We start from the raw sequence: 23,362 nt of genomic DNA, 5'->3' as shown, positions 1-23,362 counted from the left end.
GAGTGCAGGGGCCCAAGGACTTGGGCCATCTTCTACTGCTTTCCCAGGCCACAGCAGACAGCCGGATCAGAAGTGAAGCAGCCGGGACTCAAACCAGCTCCCATATGGGTTGCCAGCACTTAAACCATGGATTTAAACGCCTGCGCCATAGAGTCAGCCCCAACTTTTGATTATCTGTTCAGAGATTTGATGAACCAAGAGTCAGAACACTCAGAAGGGTGTCTGGGCAGAGGGAAAGCAATAGTGGCCGTCCTCCCAAAAAGAAGTGATTTTCAGTTTCAGTGGAACACAGCAAAGTTTCCATCACTACTCTTTCTTTCTGATCCTTGAGAGACAGCCAGTAATCGCTGGTAATTGTTTTTGGCAATTGGCAGAAGAGACAAAAGTTTCTTAGAGCTACCCTCAACTCCCCAAGCAGTCACTCTCATTATTGAAACAGGTGGTAGCCTAATCATGCTCTAGAGGGAAGCAAGGTGAGAGAATTTTAAATGACCTCTTCTGGGTTTTGCTGTCTTCCTCCTGCCTCACTCCCAACCTCTGAGTGTCATCATTGCTCCAACCTCCTTGAAAAAGGCAACACTTTAGGAGACTACATCTCCATCCTGGAGAGAGGCTCTGAAGAAAATGGCTCTGTATTGGGGCTGTAAGGAGAATTCCTGGAAACATTCTGAGCCTTGACAGAGGTGGCACTGGTGCTGGAGCGTAGACATGAGAGTCCACTAAAAGAAGAGGGATGCTTGTTAAGGTCTGATCCAAACTCCTCAAGAGGAGCTGACTGTAAGATACCCCATGTCCATCCCTGAATCCTCCTGTTTCAGTAGCATGACCATCCATGACATTAGTTTGATATGGAACATGGCAATGAGTAGATCTGATGTTTGAGTTACTTTGAAAGGTAATTCTTTAGTTACAATTTCAGAGTTTATTGCAAATATTTCAGATGTCATAACTTGTTATCTCCATGTGTGTGATAAAGAATCATGAAATTTTCTAATTTCTCACCTCAAGGGCAACTACTAGGTGTTTAAAGGGGAGAGTGAGTGTTTGAAGACAGCTCTGATCCTTAGAAGTAATTTTCTGAATTGAAGAAAGGAAATCAGTTTTAAAGAGAAAAATGATTTCAGAAATACAGATATCAGATGCAAAATCATCCAATGACTTTAACAGATACATGATTCTAAGGTGACTTGCAATAGTTCCTTCTGGTTTCCAAGAACGTGCTGCAATCTACTGTCAAATATATTTATTCACCACTTAGTTCAGTTTTCTCATCCACAGATATCAATGTCTTCCTGTATTCCTTAATCAGTTGATGCAGTGAAGGATTGAGTGTGCCTGTGTATGTGTTTTCCTATGGAAGAAGAAAATGCTTAATTTCTATAGCAGCTAAAAGGGAGAGATATATACTGGTATATGCTAATGAATTGGTTGGGAGAAAATTTTTGGTTGGAAGCCAAATCCTGCTATTTTATAAAAAGTGGGGGAGGAACTCCAAGTTGACAGAGCTTGTGTTGTTCAGCTAACTGGTGAGAAACAGGAACTCTTGACACATTTCACTGAAATCTGACATATACATGTATGAATCAATAGTTTGAGTTCATCATATTACTCCATGCATGGGTGACTGTAAAGTGTGCTTGGTTTGGCATGAACACAAGTTATGGTGATGTCAAGAGCTTTGACCTTACCCATATGAATAAGAATAAAATATAATTTTTTAACATTTCCATTGGAAGTCCCTTAGCGCCAAATGCCACTCTTCCCCAAATCACTTTTAGAACAGCTATCATCTGACAAGAAATCTCACGGGGATGTTGATCAAATTGGACACTGTGTACATCCCTATCTTGGTTACATGATATTCTCACATTTTTTAAGACTGCAATATGAACTTACATTAGGGGTTGTAATGTGTTTTACATAACCCTAATTTTTAGCATATAAACTTAATGTAATAAAGGGCAAAGCACAGACTTTCTGTTTACATTTATTTTAAAGTGTTCTTTAAAGAGTTTTAGTGTAACTTGCTAATTCATTTTTATTAGCCTATTTATGCTTTTCATAGTTTAATTCTAGAAACTCAGGAATATTGTGAAAGAGAATTAGAATGCAATGATGTTTTAAGTGTGTTGTATAACACTGGAACTCATGCGGAATGGCCTTATCACAGGATGCTATGTCACTGTCTATTTAGAGTTTTATCATTACTTTCAAAATTATGTTGTCACTATACTGGAACAGAACTAGTTTGGAACATTCATTGTTCTGGTATTATGGTTCTCTTTATCATTCTTCATGTTTTTCAGGGTTCAGGATATTGTAAAGTGTTTTAAATATATTTTCATGCTAACTCATCTTGAGCTATTTGGACACAACTGATAATTTTAAATCCGCATCATTAATACTGTGCAAATAAAATCATTTAATATTTTCTCTCTTTAGTATTTATTGTTTAAATTTTCTAAAACTATTATTTTGGGTAGATTCTGAGGTTTCAAGTATTTGCTGTAGTGGTGGTGATTGTGCATTTGAGCCCAAATGAAACAAGAGCAAAACAAACCTTTGGCGTCACCAATCTAATATAGAACTGAACTTAGATCGGATGATTCAACGTTGTCATAATGAATTATTCTGCCACTATGCTCTGATAAGTCAAGTCACCAATACTGTGATTTGAATTTCTACTTTTTCATAGAAATACAAGACCGCTTATGGAATAACTGGATAGTCAACAAAGATGGATTTGATGAAAGCTCTGTGTAGAAGAATATTGTAACACAAATGGGCAAGAAAATGATACAGTATACAGAAACAAGGTAAATATGAATGAAGCTATTAGAAAAACCCAAACACACACAAACACACACAGGACAATATATACACAATGTTCTTCTTCAGAAAATGCAAAGAATATATATATTTGTATACAGCTTAACTGAGTGGGAAAAATTGTTAGTTGCGGATGCAGAACCTAAATTTCCTTGATGAAATCCACTATTGGCATTTCTTTGCAGGATTGACCTGCTCTGTGTGAAACTACTGTCCTTGTGACAGATGCTTCCCAGGGCTCTGACAATGGGAATCATCTTTGCCTCTCACACAGGAGTCAGGATCCTGGTAAACATCCTGCTCCTTCTTTGTTATGGTCTCCTTTCCTGCACTGGATGGACGACAAAGCAAGTGGACTGGATTCTCCATAACCTAATTTTAGACAATTGTTTGGTCTTTCTCTGGAATGGATTTCTCAGACAATGGCAACTTTTGGGCTGGAGTATTTTATGGATGGTTTGGGGTGCTAACTAGTTTTCTGTGTTCACAGAGTGACCAGAGGGTGCTCCCCTGAGACTACAGTCACTCACAACATCCTGATCCTAGTGAGCACCTTTTTCTCTTTTTATGTGCTATCTTCCTTCTTTCCTTCTATACGTCCCTCTTTGATAAAGCCAGTTGGTGGCTGATGAACATCACTGCCCTCATGGCTTCAAGTTTCCCATCATAGTTCCTTTCTGGTGATCAACAAAGACCCACCTGTCTCTAGTCTATGCTATGCAGCAGCAGAAAAATCAGTGATTTCCATAAATGAGTCAGAGCATGAAAATGTGCAATGCTGAATGTGTCCATGCAAAAACTTGTCCTTCCCTATCTTTAAGTGTTTACTGGCTAAGTAAGTTTGTGGACAGAAGCAGAAGCATAATAGCAGAGCTTGATCACTGACTTACTTTTAATTTAGCAAACAGCCAAGCATGAAACAAGGGAGGATTCCACACTTCCACTTGCAGAGCAGAACTGGGAGTTTTCATCTCAGTCATTGTGCTCACCTGTCCTTTCTGCCTTATGAGTCCTGTTAAATCTCTCATCTATGATTTTCTTTCCTGGAATCTTTACTAAGGCATTGTGATAACAAAGTTTACTCCCAGGTATACTTAATTGAAGAAATACATGAAATGAACTCCTGAAAATAGGTCTCCTGCCTTCACTCTGATCCTTCTGGGGTCTAAAAAAAGACTTTGGGAATACATTTCTGACATGGTTACCTGCTCAAGGTCATTGGATGAATCTTTCAGCATTTCAGACCCAGCAAGATGCTACTGATGATGGCAAAAGCATGTGTTGTAAGTGTGGTGCCCTTAGATACATTCCAAACATGATTTAACAAATCTAGCTAGTATAGGAATTGGAGAAAAACTTGAGAGGTATGAATGCAGACTTTATGTCTCAAAGGACAATTCTGCCTCAGCCAACTGGAAAAACCCAGAGGGGAAATAAGCAAAGCGTCTCAGGGTGTCACTCGTGCCATCCTTGCAGACAGGGTCTTTCTAAATGAGGCTGTGCACAGCAGATTCCACTGTGACTGAAGAGCATACAGCTCAGAAAGGTTCTTTTGGACAAAGTAGAGCAGAACAGGTTGCAACAGAAGGCTGGAACTTTTTCTCTGCTTATAAGAAGGTAATAGGCAAAAGTGTTCATTTTGAATTCCTGAAGTCTCCGTGGTAACCAGAAATAAGTAAATATAATATCATTCAAAGTTTGCAAAGATGTGCAAAATGTTAATATCGCTTAAAGCTCTTATGAGGAACTAGTTTATGTATCCAGAGAGAGATGAGGCAGGCATAATGAAAGGAAGGCATGTTGTAATACATGAAAAAGACGAGGTGAGAATGACTGTTGAGACAAGGGCATTAAGGTGTAGGGAGTGAGAGAAGGAACCCAAGCACAGGGCCAGGTTGTGTTTCTAGGCAACCTGAGGGTTTTGTCTCCCATTTCTGATTACATTGAAGTTCTCAGAACTATGCACAGTTGCAGCCTTGAGGAATGATGAAAATGAGGGGCACGATCAAAGAGAACTGACAGCATGTTAGTCATGAATCAGGACAAAGTCAACAAACTGCTATTGAGGGCTGGCATTGTGGTGCAGCTGGTAAGACCTTGCCTGGGACTCTGGCATCCCATATGGAGGCACCAGTTCAAGTCTGGGTTCCTCTGCTTCCAATCCAGCTTCCTGTCAAAGTGCTTAAGAAAGCACAAGATGGCCCAAGAACTTGGTCCCCTGACACCATGTGGGAGACCTGGATGGGGTTCCAGGACCTGGATTCATGCTGTCCTGCCACAGCCATTGCTGCCATGTGCAAAGTAAACCGGCAGATTGAAATTACCTTTGTGTCTGAGTCTCTCTCCCTCTCTCCATTATTCTGCCTTTTAAATAAATAAATGATTTAAAGAAAAAAACACAGAAACCTTCATTCACTGTTTCAATAAACCTATGTTAAATACAGTGGTCCTATATTCTCAAGGAATTAGTAACCCTCCCAAATCCAAGTTCCTACTGGAAACTAACAGCAAATAGTTTTTGTTTTTTAAAAAGCGTTTCAAAGAACAGCTATGTTAACTGCTTTCTATACACTCCTCCTAAATCAGACCCAGATTTACATGAGCTCCTAACAAATTGCTACCTTTTGGTAAGAGATTGAGCATCTTTTTTATGTCTATATTCTTTAGCGATACCTTTTCTAATAATTGCACAATAATCTGTTATAACAGTTGATGTCTAATGTTGTACAATTTAATTAATAAGATGCATTGGAATAAAGTAACAAGCTACGTAGAAAGAATCGAATTTCAAACGGGTGTAGAGACTAAAAGTTGGCTCTGAAGGACTGTGGGCTTCAAACTGAACAGGAACTGTTTTATATTATAAAACAGGAACAGTTTTATAAAAACTGTTGGTTTTTCTAATATATCGCCTATCTAATGATTTTGTTTATCCTGCTTACAGTTTGTTGAGCAATGGGTTTTGTTGAAATAGCATGTTTCTTCCCTGTGCTCAGCCATTTGTCATCTGTTCATATATTTCCACTCCAAGTTCTTTCCTTTTTCACTTCTGTGAACTTTAATCATTTGCATGATAGTGCTTGAGAGAAATTTTGTGTGTTTTATTTGATGGTTAAATTATTGTCTGCATACCATTTCTCCCTTCTCCTCCTAGCAAGATGTCACCCATTCCCAGGGACTTCTCCCTTCAGTTCCAGAGTATTCTTAGCTTGGTGGGAAAAAAGTTTATGGTAATGAAATGCAATGGTAACTTCAACACTAAAAATATTCATCCTAACTCTTCTGCTGCCTTGAAGTTCTTTCTTAGTCTTTTTATTTCCAACAGGCAGAATGGACAGTGAGAGAGAGAGACAGAGAGAAAGGTCTTCCTTCTGCCATTGGTTCACCACCCAATGGCCACCGCGGCCAGCACACCACGCTGATCTGAAGGTAGGAGCCAGGTGCTTCTCCTGGTCTCCCATGGGGTGCAGGGCCCATGGATTTGGGCCATCCTCCACTGCACTCCTTGGCCACAGCAGAGAGCTGGCCTGGAAGAGGGGCAACTGGGACAGAATCCGGTACCCTGACCTGGACTAGAACCCGGTGTGCCGGTTCTGCTAGGTGGAGGATTAGCCTGTTGAGCCATGGTGCCATCCCTTTCTTAGTCTTGCAGTTGGTCTACACTTTCCCAGTCTTCCTTTCCTTCTTACCTAACAAAGGTTTATTATCTGGTTCTTTTTTATGATCCTATTTCTTTGTCCATATCAAGTATATGGACATTTCTCTAAATGATCTCTTCTGGGCTTTTCTGCCTCCCCACAACACATCCTCTGTCATCACTGGGACATCGTTCCCGGTAAAAGACAACATTTTAGGAGATCACATCTCCATCCTGGAGACAGAGACTCAGAAGAAAATGACTGTGTACCAGAACAGCGACGTTGGATCGCTGAAAACATTATACTTCTTGATGAAGTTGACATTGGAGTGCTGACATGAGCTTCTGCACATGGAGAGGCGATGCTTGCTAAGGCAGATGAGAAACTCCAAGTCCACTTCTCAGTCCTCCCCTTTCAGGGATGTGATCACCCATGATATTGCTGTGATGTGGAATACGGCAATGAGAAGATCTGATGCTTTACTTACTCTGGGAGGTAATTCTGTCATTAGAATTTCAGGATGCTTTGTAGCAATATCAGGAGTCATACCTTGTTATCTCAATGTCTGTGATAAGGAATCATTTTCTAATCTCTCATCTCATGAGCAGCCAATAGGTAAGAAAATGGCCACTTTTGGAATTTAAAAAATTGTTACACTGATTGTGAACCCCTGACATGATTCAAGGAGAAAGTGAGCATTTGTCTTGAGAGAACCATGGTCCTTAAGAGGATTTATCCCTCTTGAAGAAAGGAAAGCAGTTTTAAAGAGGAAAGACAATTCCATGAATACACATTTCAGATGCAAAGTCATCAGTGCCCTTATCAGGCATATGATTTTAACATGACCTGTAATGGTTCTCTGGTTTCCAAGAATGTGTTTTAATGCGTTCTCAGGTCTATTTATTTGCATTAGAGTTCCATAATCTCATCCATATTTGCCCATGGCTTCCAGTATTCCTTAATCGGTTGATTTGGTGAAGTGCTGTATTTGAGTGTATACACATGTGTCTCTGTGTTTGTGTTGCTATGAAAGAACAACGTATTTAATACATTAGGGGCTAAACCACAGAGATACATACTGGTGTATGTTAATAAAAAGAAGAACAGGTTGGGAGGAATTTTTTGGTTTGGAAGCCAAATTCTGTATTTAAAGAAAATGGAATTAAACTACAAGTTGACATAACTTAGGAGAAACAGAGAATCAGACACATTTCACTGAAATCTACATATATGATTCAATAGTTTGAGTTCATCAAAATACCTCATATATGGGTGAAAGTAGACTCGGCTTAGTTTGGCATAAGTATAGGTTATGGGTGATGTAGAGGTTTGGCCTTACCCCACTGAATAAGCTATAGAATGCATTTTTCCTTCAAAATTTCCATTGGTGCACCTCAGAGCTCGCTTTTCCCCTATGTCATTTTAGAACAGCCACCGAATATTCTTAATAGCATCCGACAAGATGCCTCCTAGGAGATGTCTTCCAATTAGACATTGCCCCCGTCTCCATCTAGGTTAATTTAATCAGAATTCTTCCTATTTCTTTAAGCTGCAATAGGAACTTACATTAGGGGTTCCTTATTTGTTGTGTGGTGATCTAAACACAAAATTTCAACACATAAACTTTATGGAAACTTTGATAAAGGATAAAAGCACAAACTTTCTTGATTACCTTTTAAAAATAAATCCTTTACTTTTTTTAACTTTTATTTAATGAATACAAATTTCCAAAGTACAGCTTATGGATTACAATGGCTTCCCCCCTCATAACTTCACTCCCACCTGCAACCCTCCCCTTTCCCTCTCCCTCCCTCCTTCCATTCACATCAAGATTCATTTTCAATTTTCTTTATATACAGTAAATCAATTTAGCATATATTAAGTAAAGATTTCAACAGTTTGCACCCACATAGAAACACAAAGTGAAAAATACTGTTTGAGTACTCGTTATAGCATTAAGTCTCAATATACAGCACATTAAGGACCGAGATCCTACATGAGAAGTAAGTGCACAGTGACTCCTGTTGTTGACTTAACAAATTGACAGTCTTGTTTATGGCATCAGTAATCACCCTAGGCTCTTGTCATGAGTTGCCAAGTCTATGGAAGCCTTTTGAGTTCACCAACTCTGATCATATTTAGACAAGGTCGTGGTCAAAGTGGAAGTTCTCTCCTCCCTTCAGAGAAAGGTACCTCCTTCTTTGATGACCTGTTCTTTTCACTGGGATCTCACTCGCGGAGATCTTTCATTTAGTTTTTTTTTTTCCCCAGAGTGTTTTGGCTTTCCATGCCTGTAATACTCTCATGGGCTTTTCAGCCAGATCCGCATGCCTTAAGGGCTGATTCTGAGACCAGAGTGCTGTTTAGGACATCTGCCATTCTATGGGTCTGCTGTGTATCTCGCTTCCCATGTTGGATCGTTCTCTCCCTTTTTTATTTTATCAGCTAGTATTTGTAGACACTAGTCTTGTTTATGTACTCCCTTTGGCTCTTAGTCCTAACATTATGATCAATTGTGAACAGAAATTGATCACCGGGACTAGTGAGATGGCATTGGTACATGCCACCTTGATGGGATTGAATTCGAATCCCCTGGTATGTTTCTAACTCTACCTTTTGAGGTAAGTCAGCTTGAGCATGTCCCAAATTGCACATTTCTTCCCTCTCTTATTCCCACTCTTATATTTAACAGCGATCACTTTTCAGTTAAGTTTCAACACTTGAGAATAACTGTGTATTGATTACAGTATTCAAGCAGAAGTATTAAGTAGAACAAACAAACAAACAAAAAATACTAAGAGGGATAACGTATTAAGTTTCCCGGGGGTCTGGATAGCGCAAGCCACCAGCTCCGAGTCCCTGTGGTTCAAGGTTCTGTCCCTGCTCCCACATACAGGCATCTCTCAGGACAACTGGCACAAGCGCTGCAAAACTGGGGGCAAAAGAAAGCCCTACCATAAGAAGCGGAAGTATGAGCTGGGCCGCCGGGCTGCCAACACGAAGATCGGCCCGAAGCGGATACATACAGTGCGAGTTCTTGGAGGCAATAAGAAGTACCGGGCCCTGCGGCTGGATGTGGGGAACTTCTCCTGGGGCTCCGAGTGTTGTACCCGCAAAATAAGGATCATTGATGTTGTCTACAATGCCTCCAATAATGAACTGGTGCGCACCAAGACCCTGGTGAAGAACTGCATCATGCTTATAGACAGCACGCCGTACCGACAGTGGCATGAGTCCCACTACGTGCTGCCTCTGGGCCTCAAGAAGGGGACCAAGCAGACTCCTGAGGAGGAAGAAATTTTAAGCAAAAAATGATCAAGGAAGATTCAGAAGAAATACGACGAAAGGAAGAAGAATGCCAAGATCAGCAGTCTGCTGGAGGAGCAGTTCCAGCAGGGCAAGCTTCTCGCATGCATTGCGTCAAGACCTGGCCAGTGTGGCTGAGCAGATGGCTATGTACTAGAAGGCAAGGAGCTGGAGTTCTATCTGAGGAAAATCAAGGTCCAGAAAGGCAAATAAGTCCTCCACCATGTAATAAAGTTGTTTATTCTAAAAAAAAATCTTTACTTTTAATGCAACTTGCTAGTTCATATTCATTCATCTTTATACTAGGCCAAGCCTGTTTGTGGGTGCAGGGGCCCAAACACTTGGGCCATCTTCTGCTGCTTTCCCAGGTAAATTAGCAGGGAGCCAGACTGGAAGTGGAACAGCTGGGATTTGAACTGGTGCACATATGGGGTGCAGGCATCACAGGCAGCAGCCTGACAGCACTGGCTCTTGAAATATATTGTAAGGCTAGTTGATCCTGAGCTGTATGGACACAATTGGTTTTTCATACTTTTTTATTTAGTGTTACTCACTCTGACCTCAGAATCAGCCCTTATGCTTCCTGGTTTGGCTGAAAAGCCCATCAGAGCTTTTCTGACATGGAAAGCCAAGACATTGTGGTAAAAAATGTTCTACATGAAGGATCTCTGTGAGTGAGACCCCAGCAGAAAGAAGTGGCCATCAAAGAAGGATGTACTTTCCTCTAAAGGAGGAGAGAACTTCCACTTTGCTTATGGCCTTGTGTAAATACTGATGGAGTTTGTGCATTTGAAAGGTTTTCATAGCCTAGGCAGCTCATGTCAAGAGCCTCGAGTGGTCACTGATGTCAAATATATTTTTGTTAACTGTTAAATTAACAACAGGGGTCACTGTGTATGAACTCCCCATGTAGGACCTCTGTCCTCAATGAGGTGTATTTATGAGAGTTAACTGTAAATGTAGTTCTCAGTTTATGTGTTTATTTTGCATGTATGTTCACATTGTTGAAACCTTTACTTAGTATAGGGTTCATCTTCTGTGTTCAAAGTTAATTAAAAATGAATCTTAATGGAGAAGGGGCTGCAAAGGGGAGAGAGAGGAGGTGTAGGGGTGGGAGTGCATGTGGGAGGGTGGGTATGCTGTGAAGAATAACTATATTCCTAAAATTGTATTTATGAAATATGTATTCCTTTAAAAACTAATTAATTAGTTAAATAATAAATTTAGTGTTAAAAATTATGCTAAATTTTGAATTCATCCTCTACAGATGAAACGAAGGTACTTGAATACTATACAATTGAAATCATTTAATGTTATTTTCCTCATAATATTTTATATTTTACTTGGCATGAACTATTCATGCTTTCAAAATTGCCTTTCAAATATTTGCTGTAATAGTATCAATGTTCGTTGGGACCAATGAAATAAGAGGGGATCTCTGGCTTCACCATTCTAACATGCCACTGCACTTAGAATACGTAATTAATTATTGTGATAAATAATTATTCTGTCATAATTCTGCTATTAAAAAGATCACCCACATTGTAACATGAATTTCTGTACTTTCATACAAATACCAGAATAATTGGTTAGTTGGCAGAGAAGCATTTAACGAAAAACAATACTCATCACAAATAGAGAAGAAACTGGTATGTCATATAGGAATAAGGTGAATATGGATGAAAACTCTTAGAAAAACCTGAAACAGCTATGCGAGAATATACTTTCAACAAGCATCCCAATGCCTCTTATGAAAATACAAAGAATGTATTTTTCTAGTAGGATTTCTGAGTGCAAAAAAAAAAATGAGTATAAGTAAGAAATGAACTTAAGCTTCCTTGATGAAACACATTAACTCCATGTCTTTCCAGGACTTACTGGCTTTGCGTGAACTACTGCCCTTGTGACTGAATGCCATCCAGGGCTCTGACCATGGGAATCATCTTTGTCTCTCAGACAGGAGTCGGATTCCTAGGAAACATCCTGCTCCTTCTCTGCTATGGCTTCCTTTCCTGCACTGGACGAGGGATAACACACATGGATTTGATTCTCCATAACCTAATTGTAGCCAACTGCTTGGTTCTTCTCTCAAAAGGCATTCCTCAGACCATGGCAGCTTTTGGGCTGAAATATCTCATGGACGATTTTGGATGCAAACTAGTTTTCTATGTTCATAGAGTGGCCAGAGGGGTGTCTCTGAGTGCTACTTCTCTCCTGAGTGGCTTCCAGGCCATCACAATCAGCCTTAGCAGCCCCGAGTGGATGGAGCTCAAGGTCAAAGCCCTCAAATCCATTCGACTTTCCATTCTGCTCTGCTGGACCCTTCACCTGTTGGCAAATAGTATTGTGCCTATGTATATTACAGCAATGAGGGAGAGAAGCAACCTCACAGAGAAAAAGGACTTAGGGTTCTGTTCTGGCTTAATTATTGACAGAAGTATATCCTTATTGTATTCCATGATGTTTTCCTTCACTGATGTGTTGTATTTGGTGTTAATGATTTGGGCCAGTGGCTGCATGTTGTTCATTTTGTACAGACATAAGCAGAAGGTCCTACACATTCACAGCAAAAACCTCTCTCCCAAATGCTCCCCGGAGACAAGAGCCACCCACAGCATCCTGATCCTAGTGAGCACATTTTTCTGTTTTTATGCACTGTCTTCCTTCTTTACTTTCTATATGTTTCTCTTTGATAAACCCAGATGCTGGCTGGTGAATACCTCTGCCCTTATGGGTTCATCTTTCCCCTGTGTTAGCCCCTTTGTTCTCATCAGCAGAGACCTCCATGTCTCTAGGCTGTGGTATACGTGCGGCACAAAGATCAATGATTTTCGTAAACGGGTTATAGCATGAAAATCCAGAATGCTGCATACTGTCCATGTATCAGTTCACCCTGCCATATTTTATATAGTATTTACATTTGCTAAATCAGTTAGTGGATAGGATCAAAACAAGATAGATTGAGCGTGAACACAAAATTATTTCATTTAGCAGATAGCCAGGCATGGAACAAGGAGGGGCTTCTGATTTCTACTTTGCCTTCATCAAATGAGGGTGTTTTTCTTTCGTCTTTGTCCTCATGTGTCCTTAGCTTCATACAAACCCTACTGAATCTTCCCTTTACCGTTCAATCCTTTTAAAATCCTCATCTGATATATTATGATAGTAATGTCTACTCTCAGTTTTACATCTTTGATTAAATACATAAAATGAACTCCTAAAAATGTAAGATTACTTGCCTCACTCTGACTCTCTGGGGACTATCCAAAGACTGTGAATATATTTATGATACAGTTTACCTTCCTTGGTTCACTGGAGGAATTCTAAGTGATTTGAGAATCAAGAAGTTGCTATCATTGATTCTATAAGCATATTAAGTTGTAAACTCTTAGATAAATTCCAAACACAATTCCACAAGTTGAGCTAGAACAGGAATTCTGGAGGCAAAGTATAGTGGAAGAATATTGTCTTCATTCCTCAAAGGAAAGTTATGTGTAAGCCAATTGGAAAAATCCAGAGAAAAAGAAGGAAAAGTCTCTCTGGGACTGCATTCGATGACATTTTTGTGAACATGGTTTTTCTTTTTTTTTGTTAAAAAGATTTATTCATTTATATGTTAGAGTTATACAGAGAGAGGAGAGGAAGAGAGAGTGAGAGAGAGAGAGGTCTTCCATTCAATGGTTCTCTCCCTTCTTGTCTGCAAGAGCCGTGGCTGGGATGATCCAAAACCAGTAGCCAGGAGCTTCCTCTGGGTCTCCCATGTGGGTGCAAGGGCCAAAGGACTTGGGCCACCCTCTACTGCTTTCCCAGGCCATAGCAGAGAGCTGGATTGGAAGTGGAGCAGCTGGGTCTCGAACTGGTGCACATATGCGAGGCCAGTGCCACACTTTGGCATGGGAATGTCTGTAATCCATGAAAAAGACCAAGTCAAAGTGAACGATGACATGACAGCATTGGAGTACAAGGGGCAGCAGAGGGAACTTGAGCATAAACCCAGGTTCTTTTTCTGGTTGATCTGAGTTTTGTCTCCCAACCAGGATTCTGGTTTATTTCTCTGAAATATGCACAGTCACAGCCTTGAAGAATAAGACAAAGCAAGTGAAAAGGAGAGAACTGCCAGTGTGTTATAAATGGTTCATGGTCAAGTCCATGCCTTTATTTGTTACATCCATATACTCCTTAAGCACCTAAAGTACATAATATATTATCCTTCATGCATGTGATGTATCAGAGAAGTGAAAGACAGCTAGGAAAGAAACTTCCTGTATTGCAGCAATATTGTAATTGAGAATGGGACAGCAGATAAAATGTCAATAACAGATTAATTATGCAGTGTGCTACATGATGAGTGATTGGTCTGGGAGAAGCTGATTATGGGATGGGCAGGGAATGAGAAGATGCATTTTTTTCACAGGCAGAGTGGACAGTGAGAGAGAGACAGAGCGACAGAGAGAAAGGTCTTCCTTTGCATTTGGTTCACCCTCCAATGGCCGCCACAGCTGGCGTGCTGTGGCCGACACACCGCACTGATCCAGAGACAGGAGCCAGGTGCTTCTCCTGGTCTCCCGTGGGGTGCAGGGCCCAAGGACTTGGGCCATCCTCCACTGCACTCCCTGGCCACAAAAGAGAGATGGCCTGGAAGAGGGGCAAACTGTACAGAATCTGGCACCCTGACCGGGACTAGAACCCGGTGTGCCGGTGCCGAAAGTGGAGGATTAGCCTATTGAACCGCAGCACCGGCCCAGAAGATGCATTTTTAAAAATTTATTTGAAAGGTAGTTTTACAGACCGAGAGAGAGAAGGAGAGAGAGAGAGAGAGAAAATCTTCCTTCCATTGGTTCACTCTCCAAATACCCACAACGGCTGGAGCTATGCCGATCAGAAGCCAGGAACCAGGAGTTTCTTCCTGGTCTCCCATGTGGGTGCAGTGCTCAAGCACTTGGACCATCTTCCACTGCTTTCTGAGGCCATAGCAGAGAGCTGGGTTGGAAGTGGAGCAGCCAGGTCTTGAACTGGAACCCACAGGGGATGCCAGTGTGCAGGCGGCAGCTTTGCTGGCTACGCCACAGCACTGGCCCCATCCCATCAATCTTGAACATGTGTATTTTTCAAGAACCCTCAGAAAAATATCTCATATCGATATTTATCAGGGTTCCAAAGCTAGAAAAAGAAAAATAGAATTAAATTTTCACACAATATTTCTTACAAGGTTTTCTAAGAAATATCCGATTTCCATAAAAATCGATATCTTACCCAAAAGGAAGATCCCCTTACAAAATGACATTTCCTGAAGAGACAGTGTCTGTCATGATTTCGGAATACATGTGGACAGGTGAAATAAATGCAGACTCGGCCTGCGAGGTCCACAGTGCTGGGGTGGGGCGATGCGTTCTTTAGCAAGGAGCGCCAGGGACAAGTTATGGCAAACGTGTCCATTTTATTAACCATCAAGCTCACCTTTTAAAGGGCAGGCAGCTAATTCAGGGCAACACTAATTCTGTAGGATAGAGGCAATACTGGCACTGCTATGTTTCTCCAATCAGCTTGAAGGTCACTTGGCTACAGTAGCTTTCCAGGAGGTCCTACTGGGTCTGGGCTTCACCCGGGAGCTGTTTCCCTGACTGGTAATTTCAAGACCCTTCAACAGGGATGGGAAGGAGGTGGGGGAAATGTGCCTGGTGCTCCTGCCACCTGCAACAGTCAGGCCATCCTGGGAGGCGTGGTGTACCACACCCTCCTTACCCATGCATGGGGGAGGCAGGCAATCCCCCAGCTAGGCACAGAATCACCCACAGTGACAGTGTCTGTCATGATTACGGAATGTGGGTAGACAGGTGAAATAAAGACGGGCCAGAATGAAGTCAACTCTTCCTAGGGAAAAACTATCATTTCACTTGGAGCTGCCATGACCATGTCTAAATGGGGACTTGTGTTTGCCTCAGGAGAAACCATGTGCAGCAATCATGTGAGGGCACAGCCAAAAGATGTGGTCAACCAGGAAGCTTTCCCTCAACAGGCACCAAACCCACTGCTTCCTTGAACTCGACTTCCAACCACCAGAGTGGGTGCAGAAGGTGCTCTTCTTTGTCCAGTCTCTCACCCAGGCCTAGAAAAAGGCCTAGACCTAGACCAGGTTGCCCCAGATGCCACCTGGGACAGAAATCAGAGAGTAGAATAGGAGGAGCTAGCACAGGGATTTTCATAAGTAGCACAAAAGGATGACTTCTGGGGTGGAAATGCATTACCAACTCTGCCCCAATCACTTGCTGGGACTGTCTAGACTGCCTACAGACTCTCACAGATCTTTCTCATTTCCACACTACTTCTTGCACTGTTCCAGAGCCTTGCCTTTGTTAGCTGAGATTTCAAGTTCTTGCACAAGACCTGGGGTTTTTCCAAAACAGTGTTCAGCAAGAAGTTGCCAAGTGCAGTGTGAATGCCCAGATGGTGAAACCCAGTGCCTAGGAGCCGTAGTGGTCAAGTTCAGCATCTCCCAGGCATGTCTGGAGCTGACATGAACTTTGACCTTAAGGCTCAGCTCAGGGAACTGTAGATCGTGGTGGTTGGAAATCGAAGTTGGTGGTGGTTGGAAAGGGATCATAATCTTTGTTCCTGTTCCTCAACTGAAACCTCCAGAAAATCCAAGTCCAGCTGGTATGTGAACTGGGGAAAACTTCAGTGGGAAGAATATTGTCTTCATTCCTCAAGGGTGAGTTCTGCCTGAGCCAACTGGAAAAACCTAGAGAAAAACAAGCAGAAGCTTCCCTGGGGCCACACTCCTTGCCCTCCTTACAGACTCGAGCTTTCTAAGTGAAATCACGGACCACAGGACCCATGTGTGATTGGATGGTAGCTAGCTCATAAGGTTCTTCTGAACAAAGTGCAAAAGAACAGTGTGCAAAACAAGGCTGAAATTTTTCTGGTGTCTGTAAGATGTTAATTTTGAATTCCCAGAGTTTCAATGGCCAAAAACATGACTAATTAATGTATCATTCACATTTTTTAAGAATGCAAACTGTTGATATCACAGAAAGCTGTTATTCTAAACTAGTTAATTTATCCAGAGATAGATGAGGCAAGAATGAAAATGAGAAGGCATTTTGTAATACATGAAAGAGACTGGTGCTGTGGCATAGTGGGTAAAGCCACCACCTGCAGTTCTGGCATCCCATATGGGTGCTGGTGTGAGTCCCGGCTGCTCTACCTCTGATCCAGCTCTCTACCATGGCCTGGGAATGCAATGGAGGATGGCCCAGGTCCTTGGGCCCCTGCACCCATATGAGAGACCATGGGGAGGCTCCTGATCCTGGCTTTGTATCAGCACAGTTCCGGCCATTGTTGCCATCTGGGGATTGAACCAGCAGAGGTAGGACCTCTCTCTCTCTCTCTCTCTCTCTCTCTCTCTCTCTCTCTCTCTTTCTCTTTCTCTCTTACTCTTCTTCTCTGTGGAACTCTGATTTTCAATTAAAAAATAAATCTTTAAAAAAAGAGAGAGAGACCAGGTGGAAATGACAGATGATATAAGGGCAGTAAGATGGAAGGAGTGAGAGGGGAATTCCGAAGATAAAGCCAGGTTGTGTTTCTGTCTGACCCAGGGGTTTCGTCTCCCAATTACGAACATTATGAATATGTTTTGTTCATCAGAACTATGCCCAGTAATAGCCTTAAAGAATAAGACAAAGAAAAGGAAAGGGGGGAATTAAAATAATGTTGCTAATGAATCAGGAGAAAGTCAAGAAAATTTCCTTCAGTGTGTTTTAATAAACACTTGTGGAATACTTCATGTGTATTTACCATTGTCTCTGTGTCTGAGATGTATCACAGGAAAAAACTGACAACAAGCTAATCAGGGGATGCATAGTGCAGGGGTGCGTGTGGGATGTAAAGTAGTAAGTGTAGGTGGTGCCACGGCTCACTAGGCTAATCCTCCGCCTTGCGGCGCCGGCACACCGGGCTGCAGCATGCTGGCCGCGGCGGCCATTGGAGGGTGAACCAATGGCAAAGGAAGACCTTTCTCTCTGTCTCTCTCACTGTCCAATCTGCCTGTCAAAAAAAAAAAAGTAGTAAGTGCAGGCCTGATTGAAAAGATGATACTGGGTGGCTGGCACTGTGGCACAGTGGGTTATGCCCCAGCCTGCCGTGCCATATCCCATAGGGATGCCGATTCAGGTCCAGGCTGCTCCTCTTCTGATCCAGCTCTCTACTATGGCCTGGGAAAGCAGTAGAAGATGGCCAAAATCCTTGGGCTCCTGCACCTGCATGGGAGATCCAGAAGAAGCTCCTGGCTCCTGGCTTTGGATCAGCGCAGTTCCGCCATTGCTGCCAACTGGGGAGTGAACCAGAGGATGGAAGACCTCTCTCTCTGTCTCTGCCTCTCTCTGTTACTTTGTCTTTAAAATAAATAAAATAAATTAAAAAAGAAAAGAAAAAATAATGATGATATTGGACTCGAGAATGAAAGTAGATGAACAAGACTTAATGTGAATATTTAGGTGGATATGACCAAAAATAAGGCACAAGTTGTTCCAGCAGAGCCAGGCAGCTGGTGTATATGGAACCAGGAAAATGAGAAGCAGCGTGGACAACAAGAGGTTAGACAGGCAACGCAGGAGTAGCTCTGAGGCTCCATAAGATACCATAGGTTACTTTCCTCAGGAAAACATGGATACTGCGGGGCATAACCAGAAATTATCATTTGTGCCTTGTACACTGAGTCACATTGGCTGGTGGGTTGAGAGCTGACTTCCAAAGCAACAAAGGTGGTGCAAGGAAGCCAGGTTGACGTGCACTGCAAAAACTCAACTGAAAGAGGGTGGTGGGAGGCAGCCATTCAGGATGAGAGGACTTAGTCCTGCAGTTGCTACTGTGCTTTCCCAGGCTTCCTCACCCCCTTACCTAGCAACTGCTTACTTTTGGGTTCTTTCCTAACATCCTATTTTCTCAGGAATCTGAGGAGTCAGGGTCAAACCTCAGCATGAACATAGGTAGCCGCATGGTGAGCACTCTGGTTTGCAGTCTCACAACACAAATCTCTGTCCCCAAATGAGAGAGACTGTCAGTTTCAATGGAACACAGTCAAGTTTTTCTCAAACTGTTACTTTCTGATCCTTTGGAGAGACTTAGTAACCACTAGGAATTGTTTCTGGCAATTGGTAGGAGAGACAACAGTTTTTCAGAGTTACCCTGGCTCCCCAAGCCGTCACTCTCATCATTGAAACAGGTGCCAGGATAATCATAGCTCTAGAGGGAACCCAGGTTAGAGAATTCTAAATGATCTCTTCTGGGTCTTGCGGCCTCCCCACAACCCATGCTCTGTCATCACTGGGCCATCCTCCTGGAAAAAGACATCCTTTTAGGGACTACACCTTCATCTGGGGACAGAAGCTCCATAGAAAATGGCTCTGAATCAGTCTAGAAAGGGAAGATACCTAGAAACATTGAGATCCATGACAAAGGCAGCACTGGAGTGTAAATAAGCTTCCAAAGAGGAGGGAGGGATGGCTGCTAAGCCATAACCCAGACTTCTCAAAAGCAGCTGCAGGTAAGAAGCTCCTTGTCTGTCTCTGATCTCTCATTTCAGTAGTGTGATCACCTGTGATGCTGGTTCAGTGTGGAACATGGCAATGAGAAGGTCGTAGGTTTGGGTTTGCAGGAATTTCAGGAGTCATACACTTATTATTTCCATGTGTGTGATAAGGAATCATAAAACTTGCTAACTCCTCACCTCGTGAGCAGTCACTAGGTAAGAAAATGATCATTTGTGGAATTTGAAAACTATGTTATTCTGATTCTGAGACCCTGGTTTGATTAAAAGAGACAGTGATTGTTTCTCTCTCAATAAGCATGGTCTGTAAAAGAATTTTCCCCTCTTGAATGAGAAAAGGAAAGCAGTCTTAAAGAGACAAAGGATTTCATCAATACAGATGTCTGTGCAAAACCATCCAGCATCTTTAACTGATATTTGATTCTAAAATGAACTCTGATATTTTTACCTAGTTTCCAAAATCATGTTTTAATGCATTCTTAAGTCCATTTATTCACACTTTAATTCAATTTTTTGACAGGCAGAGTTAGACAGTGAGAGAGAGAGAGACAGAGAGAAAGGTCTTCTTTCTGTTGGTTCACCCCCCCATATAGCCACCACAGCCGGCGTACTGTGCCGATCCAAAGCCAGGAGCTAGGTGCTTCCTCCTGGTCTCCCATGCGGATGCAGGACCCACGCACTTGGGCCATCCTCTACTGCCTTCCTGGGCCTCAGCATAATTCAGTTTCCTCATTGATAGTTGCCAATGCCTTCCAGTCTCCTTTAATCAGTTGATTCAATAAAGAGCTGAATATGGATGTGCATTTGTGTGTGTGAGAGAAGGAGACATAGCATCTGTGTATTGCTAGGGAGAAGAACATATTTAATTTCTCTAACAGCTATAGTGGAGTGATGCATATTGGTGTATGTTAATAAAAGTAATAGCCTTGGAGAAAAATTAATGTCTATGAAGCCAAATTCTGAAGTTTTATAAAAAGGAGAAAAAAACAAGAAGATAAAACTTATGTTCAGTTAACTGGTGAGAACAGGAACTCTGACACGTTTCACTGATATTTTGACATATACATATATAATTCAACACACTGTCTGAGTTCATCAAACTGCCCCATGCATGACTATATAGTGTGCTTGGTTTGGCCTGAGCATGAGTTACCTGTGATATAGAGTGCTTTGGCATTGCTCCTCTGAAGAAGCTGTAAAATATATATTTCTTCTAATTTTTCCACTGGTGTTCTACAGTGCTCAAGAGTTCCACTGTCCCCCACATCACTATGTGCCACCATCTGACAAGACACCTCCTTGGGTACGTCACCTGATCAGATGCTGTCTACTACCCTAGCTGGGTTAAGTAATCAGAATTCCTTCTATTTCTGTAACAACGCGATGTGAACTTACATTATTGGCTTCCTTATGTGTTTTACAGAAGCACCACAGTCGAGTGCATAAACTTCATGGAATATTTTGATAAAGGATAAAGCACAAAATGTCTTGCTCACATTTATGTTTTAAATTATTCTTCAAAAACTCTTTTATAACTTGCTAGTTCGTATTCATCTAGTTATCCATGTACATAATTTAGGTTAAATAATTCAGATATATTGAGAGCTGATTAGAAATGTAATGATGCTACAGTTGTGTTGTGTAACACTGGAGCGCCATCAAAATTGGTCCCAGCTCACGGCACTGTGCCTCTGTCTTTTTATGAATTTTATTAATGCCTTCAGAATTATGTTGTCACTTTCTGGTACTTTGGTGTTCTACTATCTTATTGCTCTGTATTCTGGTTCTTTTTGTCATGATTCAGACTTTGGAATTTCAAGATGTACTTAAGAGCCTTAAATATATTTTTTATGATGACTGATATTGAAATGCATGGATATTATAGACTTTGTCTTTTATTTTATTTGACCATCATTAATTCTACTAAAATGTTAATTAATCTTCTACTAAAGAGACTTGAATTTTGTACAAATAGAGTCTTTTGATGTTTTTCTTTATAGTATTTTATATTTTAATGTGCATGTGCTGTTATTCTTGGTACATTCTAATGTCTAAGTATTTGCTGTGATTGTGGTCATAGTACATTTGTGTCCAAATGAAATAAGAGTAAATCTTTGGCTTCACCATTTTAATACAGAACTGCACTAAGACTGTATAATTTAATGTTTTCATAATGAATTATTCAGTCACTCTTCTCCTACAAAATTGTGCATCCATTTTGCAATTTGAATTTCTGATTTTTCATACAAATATGAGACTGCTCTATGGAATAATGAGGTCAGCAGAGGAGTGTTTGAACAAAGACTATGTAGAAGGATGTCATAACACAATGAGACAAGAAAATGATATATTACAGGAACAAGATAAATACGGAGGAAAAATGTTAGAAAAATGTCACCAAAACACACACACACACACACACACACCCCACAAGAATACACATACAACAAACATCCAAATGCATCTTAAGAAAATACCAGGGCTGGTGCTGTGGCATAGCAGGTAAAGCCGCCACCTGCAGTGCCAGCATCCCATTTGGGTGCTGGTTCCTATCTTGGCTGCTCTACTTAGGATCTGGTGCTCTGCTAAGGCCTGGTAAAGCAGTAGAAGCTGGCCCAAGACCTTCAGTCCCTGCACCAATGTGGGAGACCTGGAAGCAACTCTTGGCTCCTGACTTCACATCGGCACAGCTCCAGCCATTGAGCCCAATTGGGGGAGTGAATCAACAGATGGAAGACTTTTCTCTCTCTCTCTCTTTCTCTCCATTTACTCCTCACTATGTACAACTCTGACTTTCAAATACATAAATCTTTTAAAAAATACAAAGAACGTATTTTTCTTTTTTTTTTTTTTGACAGGCAGAGTGGATAGTGAGAAAGGTCTTTAATTTCCATTCCACCCCCCAGTGGCCTCTGCGGCCAGCTAACTGTGCTGATCCAAAGTCAGGAGCCACTGATTCTCCGGGTCTCCCATGTGGGTGTAGGCCGAAGGACTTGGGCCATCCTCCACTATACTGCCGGGCCAAAGCAGAGAGCTGGACTGGAAGAGGAAGAATCAGGACAAAATCCGGTGCCCTGACCAGGACTAGAACCCAGGGTGCCAGCGCTGCAGGTGGAGGATTGGACTATTGAACAATGTATTTTGCTAGCAGGCTTTTCTGAGTGGGAAAAAAATGGGTGGAAGTAAGAAATAAACGTAAGCTACCTTGATGAACTACATTAGCTCCATTTCTTTCCATGACTCACTGGCTTTGTGTGAACTACTGCCCTTGTGACTGCTTGCCATCCAGGGCTCTGACCATGGGAATCATCTTTGTCTCTCAGACAGGAGTCGGATTCCTAGGAAACATCCTGCTCCTTCTCTGCTATGGCTTCCTTTCCTGCACTGGACGAGGGATAAAGCACATGGATTTGATTCTCCATAACCTAATTGTAGCCAACTGCTTGGTTCTGCTCGCGAGAGGCATTCCTCAGACCATGGCAGCTTTTGGGCTGAAATATCTCATGGACGATTTTGGATGCAAACTAGTTTTCTATGTTCACAGAGTGGCCAGAGGGGTGTCTCTGAGTGCTACTTCTCTCCTGAGTGGCTTCCAGGCTATCACAATCAGCCTTAGCAGCCCCCAGTGGATGGAGCTCAAGGTCAAAGCCCTCAAATCCATTCAACTTTCCATTCTGCTCTGCTGGACCCTTCAACTCTTGGTAAATAGTATTGTTCCTATGTATATTACAGCAATGAGGGAGAGCAACAACCTCACAGAGAAAAAGGACTTAGGGTTCTGTTCTGGCTTAATTATTGACAGATGTATATCCTTATTGCATCCAATGACATTTTCCTTCATTGATGTGCTCCACAACATGAAAACAAACAACCCACTTAAGAGATGGGCCAAGGACCTCAATAGAAATTTTTCAAAAGAGGAAATCCAAATGGCCAACAGGCACATGAAAAAATGTTCAAGATCACTAGGAATCAGGGAAATGCAAATCAAAACCACAATGAGGTTCCACCTCACCCCGGTTAGAATTGCTTACATTCAGAAATC

The 23,362-nt window shown here is 41.8% G+C and overlaps 1 protein-coding gene and 2 pseudogenes across 1 annotated transcript; all 3 read left to right on the top strand.

The window, feature by feature from the left end:
• Positions 1 to 126: 126 nt before the first annotated feature.
• On the top strand, positions 127 to 10,027 carry LOC100347942 (small ribosomal subunit protein eS8 pseudogene; annotated as a pseudogene).
• A 1,657-nt stretch (positions 10,028 to 11,684) lies between these two features.
• On the top strand, positions 11,685 to 12,626 carry ORYCUNV1R1519 (vomeronasal 1 receptor oryCunV1R1519). Its single transcript, NM_001167208.1, is given in 1 exon segment — positions 11,685 to 12,626. A coding segment is annotated over 1 exon segment (942 nt).
• ORYCUNV1R-PS1653 (vomeronasal 1 receptor oryCunV1R-ps1653 pseudogene) lies at positions 22,617 to 23,065 on the top strand (annotated as a pseudogene).

This window comes from Oryctolagus cuniculus, chromosome 18 (assembly GCF_051225735.1).
Source record: "Oryctolagus cuniculus isolate XC-2025 breed Fujian yellow rabbit chromosome 18, ASM5122573v1, whole genome shotgun sequence".
NCBI classification, from domain to species: domain Eukaryota; kingdom Metazoa; phylum Chordata; class Mammalia; order Lagomorpha; family Leporidae; genus Oryctolagus; species Oryctolagus cuniculus.
Note: the sequence above shows the minus strand (reverse complement) of the source record. Positions and strands in the feature narration are given on the sequence as shown.